The sequence below is a fragment of the Megalobrama amblycephala genome, linkage group LG6 (assembly GCF_018812025.1).
Source record: "Megalobrama amblycephala isolate DHTTF-2021 linkage group LG6, ASM1881202v1, whole genome shotgun sequence".
Taxonomy (NCBI): domain Eukaryota; kingdom Metazoa; phylum Chordata; class Actinopteri; order Cypriniformes; family Xenocyprididae; genus Megalobrama; species Megalobrama amblycephala.
Genome location: NC_063049.1, coordinates 13,155,454 through 13,166,652, shown reverse-complemented (window position 1 = coordinate 13,166,652; position 11,199 = coordinate 13,155,454). Strand labels below are relative to the sequence as shown.

Here is an 11,199-nt window from a genome sequence, read left to right as displayed (position 1 = left end):
ATTACAAGAAAAAAGTCGAGATAAAATGTTGAGAATAAAGTCATTAAATTACAAGAAAAAAGTCGTTAAATTACGAGAACATATTCGTTAAATTATGAGAAAAAAGTCGTTAAATTATGAGAACAAATTCGTTAAATTATGAGAAAAAAGTCGTTAAATTACAAGAAAAAAGTCGTTAAATTACGAGAACATATTCGTTAAATTATGAGAAAAAAGTCGTTAAATTACAAGAAAAAAGTCGTTAAATTATGAGAACAAATTCGTAATTTAACTAATTTGTTCTCGTAATTTAACGACTTTTTTCTCATAATTTAATGACTTTATTTCAACATTTTATCTCGACTTTTTTCTCGAAATTTAACGAGTTTTTTTCTTGCAATTTAACGAGTTTATTCTCAACATTTTATCTCGACTTTTTTCTCGAAATTTAACGATTTTTTTTCTTGTAATTTAATGAGTTTATTCTCAACATTTTATCTCGAACTTTTTCTCGAAATTTAACGTTTTTTTTTCCTCGTAATTTACTGAGTTTATTCTCAAAATTTTATCTCGACCTTTTTCTCGAAATTTACCGAGTTTTTTCTCGTAATTTAACGAGTTTATTCTCAACGTTTTATTTCGACTTTTTTCTTGAAATTTAACGAGTTTTTTCTCGAAATTTAACAACTTTAATCTCGAAATGGTTTTATTTTTTTTTTATTATTGCTTGGCCCTAATCCTCTTCTGTACATTTGCTTTTAGTTAAATCATGGCCATGAATTAAGAACTCGTTCCCATGATTTATTTATTTATTTTTGTGCTTGTAATGGACAGGGCAGTAGAGATTGACAGGAAAGTACAGGGTGGCGAGAGGGGAATGGGATCGAAAAAGGATCTAGAATCTGGATTCGAACACGGGTCACCGGAAGCGCACTAACCACTAGGCCATAGGTGCCAGACTCCACGATTAATTAATTCGCTCCCTCGTTTTAGTAAATCGTGGCCATGTTGAACTAATTTGTTCCTTTGTTTGGATTTACCTAAAACAAGGGAACAAATTATTACAATGTGGTTATGACTGAGTAAATCCAGGGAACAAATGATTATATCGCTCACATGATTTAAGTTAAACATGCTGACATATTATTAGTAATTTGTGGGAACTAATTGTTGGCCATAATATACATATTTTTTCCAGCATGTCATGTGCGGGGTTCCATATCAAATCCATAAGATGTTTTATTTTTCAGTGGAACGCAAAAGCAGAATCTTTGAGGAATCTCAATATATCTCTATACTATACAACATGACTTCATATTGACCAAAAAACAAACAAAACGTGTGTGGTATATTCCAAGATTTCTGAAGCCATATGATTTTTTTTTTTTTTTTTTTTTTTTTTTAACCAATATATCACATGTATCATCCACTCTGCTAAAGTTCTTCTACATTTCATACATTCAAAAATTATCTTGTGATTGTGTAATAACTGAACATAATACACAATTATTTAAATCTTGGACACAAATGTGGGCTAGATACTATTGTACGAAGGCTTTAATATTAAGAATACTGCTCACAAGTCATTTTTTTATTGGCCTTTTTGGAGCTTGGCAGTTTGTATGCAAATAGCTGTGGTAAGATTCTTCCAAAATGTATGTGTTCCAAAAAGAAAAAAAGAAAAGGAAGCAACATATAGATTGAGACTGACATGACTGAATTGAAGTTTTCCTTCAAGCACAAAACTGCAGAGTGAAAATACTTTTTCATACAGGTCCCTTGAGGCATAATAAGTTACACGTGCCAAACACCTACTGACAGTTGGCAATCTATCGTTTATGCATTGCTATAATAAAGATTGTTTTTTGAGGTCTAAACAAAGATATAGGGAAAGGCCTGTCTGACCGTTCCTCAGTAAAGTGCAATATTCTGTGTAGTGCACACTAAAGGGCAGGCAGTGAGTAAGAAGGTCCACGTAGAGGAGGTGACTAGTTCAGATATACTCACTGCAGATGTGTCCTCATTTAGTAATGCACTACAAGTGCGTCACAGTAACCTCCAATGAGTGGACAACGCCAGGAGGAATTTAGAGAAAAGTCCCCTGTAGAGAACGTTCAATAATTTTACAAGCTTACCGCGAGTTTCCTCTTTTGGCAAAGGGGGTTAACTTTTTTAGCAGCTTTTTAAAGTAGGCTTAAAAGTGTATTTGTGTTTTTCTGTAAGTTGGCAACACAAATCCACTCCACTCTTTAGTGATCCAAAACATTTTCGATTCGTTATGGGCATTGGATCACGTGGAGTCTTAATTACAGCCTCTGGTGTAAACAATTCAGTTCAATTTTATCTTCTAGAAAAGCATATTTACAGGTATACACCTATTCATTTTAAACCAATACGAATGTACATAGCTAAAGAATTTTTAGCATCCAGAAATTACTGGAATCATGTCTGAGTCACAACAGGGGAATGTATAAGTTACTACTTATTGATGTATTCATTCAACAGAAACTATCTAGTGTCTAATTACGAAATGATATTTTTAGACTGTTATGACTGCCAAGTGTTGTTGCCAACAAATGTGCTATACAGGGTAAATATAATTAGGTAATTGTTCTAATTACCTCAGACTGTGATTCTCTTATGAGTTATGTGTCATGGAACACCTTCCGCTGACCTGAAGCTCTGCTGGATCGCATGGCTGATCCCTTCGACAAGTGCAAACATCACCGTAAAGGAGAGGTATGGAAATGACATAAGCTTTCCTGCAGCCATGGGGATCCCCTAACAAGAAACCAACTCATAAAACCCATCTATTTTTTGTGTTGTGGCAGGGCGTGTAAGCTAAACTCAGTCATTGCGCGCCAAACGTGTGATATGCAGTCTAATCTTAAAGAAAACAACGTGACAACAAAAAGAGAGGTGAAAGCAAGCAAAAGGGACTCTCGGTCACGGCATGCAACACACACACACACACACACACACACTTGAACGAACGGCTCTTAGATTACTTCAGTTGTTTCTATGGCGCCCCCTGGGTGGCCACTGGTGCACAAGCAATACACAACACAAACACATTCCACTGGCTATGCCTCTAAGTTTGGCAGATACATTGCAGATCACTGTAAAGTGACAGGAAACTTCATCTTTAATGGCTGACAGCTGTCAGTGTGTGATGGTGATTTACGCTTGTTCTAGGAGCCACTGGAAGAGGCTCTTGTGGCCGCGCCTTGTGTCGCCGGCCTCGGGCTCTTCCTCGGTGCGACACTCTTCAAAGTATCTCAGCAGAGCCTGCAGGAGGTCGGCGACCCTGAACTCTCTCTCCCTCAGCCTCTGGGCCACTGCCGGCAGCTGGAGTCAGAGAAAAACACACATGAAACGAAGCTTAACTTTTGGATCGGAATCATCCTGATAGATTGTTAGAGTTGGGTGATAAAACATTAAAGTCTAATTAACGTAATGCTTTTTGATGATACTCTGGATATTTATGCATTTGAATATTTTTAACTGTGAATCTATTTACTCAATTTGCATCATCACTCAAAAATGTTCATTGAAGACTCTGTGTGGCACTTTATTTAAAAGAAATATATAAAATATCATTTAAAGTTTATATTTTGTGATATTAGCCAATTATATTTTATTATTTTATAAACTAATGCACTACCATTTAAAAGTTTGGGGTCAGTATGATTCTTCTTTGAAAGAAATGAATACTTGTATTCAGCCAAGACGCATTAAATTGATCTATAAAGTTGCAAAATATTTCCATTTCCATAATGAGAAGAAATGTTTCTTGAGCAGAAAATCAGCATATTAGATGTAACTGAAGACTGGAGTAATGATGCTGGAAATTCAGCTTTGCCATCAAAGGAATACATTACATTTTAAAATATATTCAAATAGAAAACAGCTATTTTAAAGTACAAGTTTTTTTTTTACTGTATTTTTTGCGCATAGAGGCTTCTTTCAAAAACAATAAAAAAAAAATCTTACCAACCCCAAACTGTAATGGTACTGTATACTGTTGCATTATTGAACAGGAGATGGTATTAAAATTCTATTAAATCTATATTTAATGTACTCATACTCTTAAGATATGAGACAAGAAGAGCTCATCAAACTAATGACAAAGTCATTGTGATATTCACAGCTTTGCTTAATTTTATATCACTAGAAAATCACTGCAAATAGTGAGTATTAAAGGGTTAGTTCACCCAAAAATGAAAATTCAGATATTTTTGATGAAATCCGATGGCTCAGTGAGGCCTCCGTTGCCAGCAAGATAATTAACACTTTCAGATGCCCAGAAAGCTACTAAAGACATATTTAAAACAGTTCATGTGACTACAGTGGTTCAACCCTAATGTTATGGAGTGACGAGAATACTTTTTGTGCGCCAAAAAACAAAATAACGACTTTATTCAACAATATCTAGTGATGGACGATTTCAAAACACTGCTTCATGAATCTCTTGTTTCGAATCAGTGGCTCAAAGTGTGAAAGTCACGTGATTTCAGTAAACAAGGCTTTGTTACGTCATTATGTTTCAAATTTTCAATGGTTCACCACTGGGTGGTGTGACTTTGGCAGTTTGATAAACGCTCTGAACCACTGATTCGAAACAAAAGATTCGTAAAGCTTCGAAGCTTCATGAAGCATTGTTTTGAAATCGCCCATCGCTAGATATTGTTGAATAAAGTCGTTATTTTGTTTTTTTTGGCACACAAAAAATATTCTCGTCGCTTCATAACATTAATGTTGAACTACTGTAGTCACATGAACTGTTTTAAATATGTCTTTAGTAGCTTTCTGGACATCTGAAAGTGTTAATTATCTTGCTAGCAATGGAGGCCTCACTGAGCCATTTGATTTAATCAAAAATATCTTAATTTGTGTTCCGAAGATGAAGGTCTAAAGGGTGTGGAACGATATAAGGGTGAGTAATTAATGACAGAATTTTCAGTTTTGGGTGAACTAACCCTTTAAATACATCTCTCCTAGGCCTCAATGAAATTAAAGAAACCTAAGGAAACTTTACTGAATTGACCTAAATGGTTAACTATTAACTGATAACTTGCAATATATAGTTCATAACTATGGTCATGCTTAGGCTACTTTCAGAGTGCAGGCAAAAAAAGTGTCCCAAATCTGATTTTTTTGCTCATATATGACTCAGATTTGTTTTCTCATAGTGTGAACAGCACAAACCACATGGAATCTGATATTTTTGATTCTGATTTGGGCCACTTCCACAAGTCGGATGTTTTGCAATGCGACCTCAGTCTGAACAGTCACATCGGAATTCATGTGGCTTTAAGGTCACTCTAGATTCATCACAGTTCACGCTGATAGGAGTCACTCAAAAGAATTTACATACCGGTAGTTTTTTGGTCACTCAGTGAATATGGAAGACGGCAGCGAAGTTAGTCAGTGTAGGATTGGTGAGCTGTTATACTGATAAGTATTATGGTGACATTTCTATACAAGCAAAACTTAAAGAAAAACTGTACGAGAAAAACTTTGCTCTTTCTCCTCATCCTCTATATCACCTGCACTCAAATTCACTGGCTTCCGTGGCTTATCGCCTTATAAACTAATGCATAAATGCTCACTTTTGTAACCTCCGTGTTTACTTCCGTATAACAGCGTGTGTCTTAGTTATTGTTCTGTTGCACATACGGTTAGTTCAGGATTGTGACCTGTTCACACAAATTGAATTTTTTACAAATATGTTTTGAGCTCCATTCATACGTGGTTTAAAATTCTATTCAAATTGCATTTCTGGAAACCTGTTTCATTCTGAACGCTCTAATCTGATTTTGCGTGGTTTATGTCACTTATGCCACGTAAAATGTAAACATGTCCGACATTCTTATAGGAAACATGCTGAAAGTCACTGCAGAAACAAGGTTGTGTTGTTGAGATGGTCGAGAAGAAAGTTACAATACAATGGAGACATATTTTGAGACGACAGCACGGATTAAAGCTACGCATACCAGCCTTCTGCCGCTGCCTCAGAAGATGTAGTAGTCTAGCGCAGTGGCTACATATTGTCAAGTTGTAAATAAGAAAACATCCATACTGCAACTCCTCCACGTTTTTTGTTGTTGTTGTTTTTGTGAGGGACATATCGTTGATGGTGGGTCCTTGTGGTAATTACAGTATGTCCAAACGTTCGCCTCTCCTCCATCGACCTCAAATGTGGCTTATCATTTGAAACATGTAATCAGTACCAACTTTACACGGCAGCTCGCTCTAGCTTTAAACTAGATAAATATGCGCTATTATTAGACGCATATCTAAGTGTTCATGTGAAGTGTGGAAGTTAAAGTGTGTTTACTGCAAGGCATGGAGGTGCCGGTGCAATCACTTGCATCTTTCCTGATAACAGCAGAAACAACTAAAAATACTCTGTCATTTTTGGTCATACAGATAAGAGTGAAACACCATTCAAAACTGTAAAGGGTCCTTTATTTACTTTTATCTGTGTAAACTCACAATAACAAGAAAACGTTGTGCCTTTGTAAAATAAAGAAAACAGGATGCGCTTTTTGCCGTCTCTGTGAACTTGAGCACGTCAAAAAAATAAACCAAAACTCAGTGTATAACATTATTCACAAATATTTACAGATTATGTAATCCGTATGAAACGTGCATATAGGCACGTCCAGTACTGCGGAGATGATGAGTCAGCACTGTTGACTTAAAGGATTAGTCACCTTTCAAATAAAAATTTCCTGATAATTTACTCACCCCCATGTCATCCAAGATGTTCATGTCCTTTCTTCAGTCGAAAAGAAATTAAGGATTTGATGAAAACATTCCAGGATTATTCTCCTTATAGTGGACTTCAATGGACCCCAAATGGTTGAAGGTCAAAATTACAGTTTCAGTGCAGCTTCAAAGGGCTTCAAACGATACCAGACAAGGAATAAGGGTCTTATCTAGAGAAACCATCGCTCATTTTCTAAAAAAAAAAAATTACAAATTTATATACGTATTAACAATAAATGCTCATCTTGAACTAGCTTTCTTCTTCTTCTTCTTCATTAGAATTCCGGCAGTGTATTACTGCCCTCCACAGGTCAAAATTTGAACTAATTGTAATATACTTGCACTAGCATATTGTATGACAATTGTATGACAATTTAGTTCAAACTTTGACCTATGGAGGGCAGTAATACACTTAGCAGTGCTGGAATTCAAATAGAGAAGAAGAAGAGAGCTAGTTCAAGATGAGCATTTATGGTTAAAACGTATAAAATTTGAATTTTATTTTAGAAAATGAGCGATGGTTTCTCTAGATAAGACCCTTATTTCTCGTCTGGATCGTGTAGAATGCTTTGAAGCTGCAATGAAACTATAATTTTGACCTTCAACCATTTGGGGTCCATTGAAGTCCACTATATGGAGAAAAATCCTGGAATGTTTTCATCAAAAACCTTAATTCCTTTTCGACTGAAGAAAGAAGGACATGAACATCTTGGATGACATGGGATGACATCTTGGTAAATTATCAGGAAATTTTAATTTGAAAGTGAACTAATCCTTTAATCTCTGCAGCCAAAAACACAGAAATCTTTTAATAAATCATTAAAATGTTTCGACAGTCTCCTTGAATAATTATTAGTTTTGCCGGCATGCAGTTGCAAGCTTTATGCGTGTGCTTGAGCGCTGATTAGGCTATGTATTATATATAGGCAATTAAAGGCTCATTATTATGATTTATAAGGCTTATTAATATACATGTGCGAAACCAATGCGGAACCCAAACTGAAACCAATGCAGATATTCCGAAAAATGAAAAAGTTCCACGGGACGCACGAATCAGATCTGAACAGTTGCGATAAACAGTGAGGACAGTCAGTAATTTTGATCATATTCCAATCGGATGCACAAATAATATGACAGTGTGAACATAGTCTGTGTTCTCACCTGCTGGAGCTCCTGGCCTGAGAAATGGCTAAGCTGCATTAAAGACAGATCAGCAATAGAGGCAGCGATCCACTGGAGCACAGCCGTCAGCTGGGGGTCCACAGCCCCACCCTGGACATCGGTACTGACCACCAGCAGAGCTCTTTCTGCCTGCCCATGTTCCCTCTCCACTCGCACCGCTCCTGCACATACATATAAAACACACACGTTCAGCTCATACATACACACAAAAACCATCACAGCAAAATAGTCTACTTCAGCAGACCAGTTTCCCACGCTCTCTGTTAACTAGGCCAGACACAGAACTCTGCTTGAGCTCATCTGTTGACCCACATGGAGCCGGTCTGACAGTTAGACTGCTAGGAACGAGGATAAATAGTCTTGTGGCTTTGACAGGGGCGCGCTGAAGGTGCTTGGCCAAGTAAGACCACTTTAAATGAGTGGCAGCAAAATAAAAGGCTAAAATTAGTTTAACAGTTGAGGTTTAACATCAGACCACAGAATAAACACTAGCATTGGAGGAAAATACAAAGAAGAGATATAGTTTTCATTTACCGCCTGAATCCTCTTTGGCCTCTGCTTCCTTCTCTTCAGCACAATCACTGTAAGGTGAAAAATAGTACAGGTGTAAGAGAGTCTTACTGACAGACTAAAGGGAATGACACAATGAACCACATGCAAGAGAGAGTGACAGCAGCTCCCAGCATTCCCATTTCTCATATAACCCAGCTCCACTACTGTTTCAGCTAGAATTCATGCCATATTTATGCCTTGCCCATGCTAACAGATATTGATGCAATAGTTTTTTTTTTTTTCAGCTGATTTGGTGTGGGGCATTAAAGCAAAAAAAAATCTATCAATATTTTTCAGATTTGCATATTTACATAATCCGAGGAACCACATTTTCTACTGCCATTTAGCTAAATATTGCTTAATTTAATACTGGCAAATAAATCAGCAGTATATTATAAATATTTGTTGTCCAGTTCTGATTTGGATGGACATTTTTCTAGCATAAGTTAAAATGAAATGAGCAAGAATAAACATTGCAATGGCTTCTGAAGGTATGTATCAGTTTCCACGAAAATCTTAAGCATCTGTTTTAACATAATAATAATAAGAAATGTTTCTTAAGCAGCAAATCAATATATTAGAATTATTTCGGAAGGATCATGTGACAGTGAAGACTGGAGTAATGATGCTGAAAATTCAGTTTGCTGGAATTATATTTTAAAACATTAAAATAGAAAATATCTGTTTTAAATTGTAATTATAATTCACAGTATTACTGTTTTTACTGTATTTTTAATCAAATAAATGCTGGATTGGTGCACATAAATACTTCTTTCAAAAACTTAAAATTATCGACACAAAACAGTAACTGTACTGTATACTGTTATATTATTAAATAAGAGATGGTATTAAAATTCTTTTAAATCTATTTTAATGTACTCATACTCACAAGTCTTTAGAAAATGTAATAGCCAAGTGTAAGGCACATTGTGATATTCAGAGATTTTGATTAATTAATATCGCCAGCAAATTCACTGCAAACATAATTAATATTAAATATGTCTCCAAGGTCTCAATAAAATTGAAAAAAACCTAAGGAAAAACCTGAATTTGACTAAACTATAAACTATTTATAAATGATAACTTGCAATATTGCCAGATAAATCAGCAGTACATTATAAATATTTGTTGACCAGCTCTGATTTGGGTGAGCTGGTTTTTTTTTTAACAAGAAGTAAACAATCAAGATGCGATATCCGTTTCTGATTGTAAATTGAAGGGATTTTTTTTTCCCAGATATGCTTTTCAGATGTTTTTTTTTTTTCGATGTATGATGTAATGATTTATAAAGTGATCTCTGTTACTTTTGTATGGAGTGAGTCACTTTGAACTCAAATGCACATGATTCATGTTGTGGACCTGAACTCTAATGAGAATTAGGGACTGGGAAATCCTTTTTTCACTCAAACAGGAAGCATGCAGTAAGGACAGATAGTTCATTCTTTAGTAAATACATCACAAAACACTTATGAAGTCAATGACCCAACCCCAACACTTCCTACACCCACAATTCTACCAACATGAACACAAAGATTCAATTGACTAATTCCAGCCACAGGATGGAGAACAACAATGGGAAGTTTTGTTTCTAATAGGTAATGTCAGACACGTTTTCAGCACTTGCTGATAAAGAGTTGCATGACATCATGCAATAATTAGAGCCGCACACACTGGCTATGCTACACCTCTTTCCATAGACCAACCTGTCTGATGGAGAGAAGGACAAATGTTCTTCATAAACCTCGCCTTCTAAACCCAGACTGCTCCAGCTACTGCTGTTTCCATTACTGCTGGGGGAGAGAAAAAGAGAAACACTACAAAATCATTTCTATGCAAAACTAGAAAACCTACCAGGAGCTTTGTGATATTTTTGATACATTTGATATTTGTTTTGATATTAATCTATTTGCTCTGAAAGGGTTTAAGGCAGTGGTCTCAAACTCAATTCCTGGAAGGCCACAGCTTTGCACAGTTTAGCTCCAACCAGCTCCAACTCACACCTGCTTGGAAGTTTCTAGTAATCCTGAAGACCTTGATTAGCTGGATCAGGTGTGTTTGATTAGGGTTGGAGCAAAACTGGCCCTCCAGGAATTGAGTTTGAGACCACTGGTTTAAAGGATGGTTTTATTTATTTTTTTTAATTTAGAAGAACCAGAATTTCAACCAAACACCAATGGACCCTTCGCTAAGCCACGCCCGAAAACCGCCACAGGCCAATCGTGGTTTAGCAACCGTTACTAGGCGCGGGAGGTCTGTCAAGCTTTCGAGCGAGGGAACATGCCGAAGCGTTGTGCTTATGGATTGTGTTAATCTGATACCCGAGTTTAGACGGGGTGGTGGAATTTTTTCCCTTCTCGAAACCTAAAACCCAAGGGGAGAAGTGCCGGTGTTCTGACAATTTGTGCTACCCTGTCAGATTTTACTACCTCCCATTGAAACAGTGGGTAACGTTAGCAAAATCTGAAAAATGCTAACGTTACCTATCAGATTGTGCTTCCAGCGTGATATTAACGTGGTTTATGGCTTTATTAACATCTACACTTTCCCCAACCCTAAACCTACCCTTAACAATAATGCAAGTACAGTAATTGTGTGTTATTTATCATGACGACAATGATGTAATATTGATGTATGCATATGCAGTAAGCCCGGGTAGGTTAGCTAGCTAGCTAACTCAGCACATCGTTGCTTGGAAATAATGACGGCTCTTTG

The 11,199-nt window shown here is 36.4% G+C and overlaps 1 protein-coding gene across 4 annotated transcripts in view; it reads right to left on the bottom strand.

Moving 5' to 3' along the window:
- Positions 1-674: 674 nt before the first annotated feature.
- akap11 (A kinase (PRKA) anchor protein 11) overlaps positions 675-11,199 on the bottom strand; it is a 34,673-nt gene continuing 24,148 nt past the window's right edge. The window contains exons 9-12 of one of the 4 annotated variants that reach the window (XM_048193006.1): positions 10,191-10,301; positions 8,470-8,516; positions 7,915-8,096; positions 675-3,327 (exon numbers count right to left, since the gene is read on the bottom strand). In XM_048193006.1, the coding sequence (XP_048048963.1) occupies positions 3,160-3,327; positions 7,915-8,096; positions 8,470-8,516; positions 10,191-10,301 (508 nt within the window). In that variant the 3' untranslated portion in view covers positions 675-3,159. The remainder of the gene's footprint in view (positions 3,328-7,914; positions 8,097-8,469; positions 8,517-10,190; positions 10,302-11,199) is intronic. The other 3 variants (XM_048193007.1, XM_048193008.1, XM_048193010.1) reach the window with 3 other exon arrangements.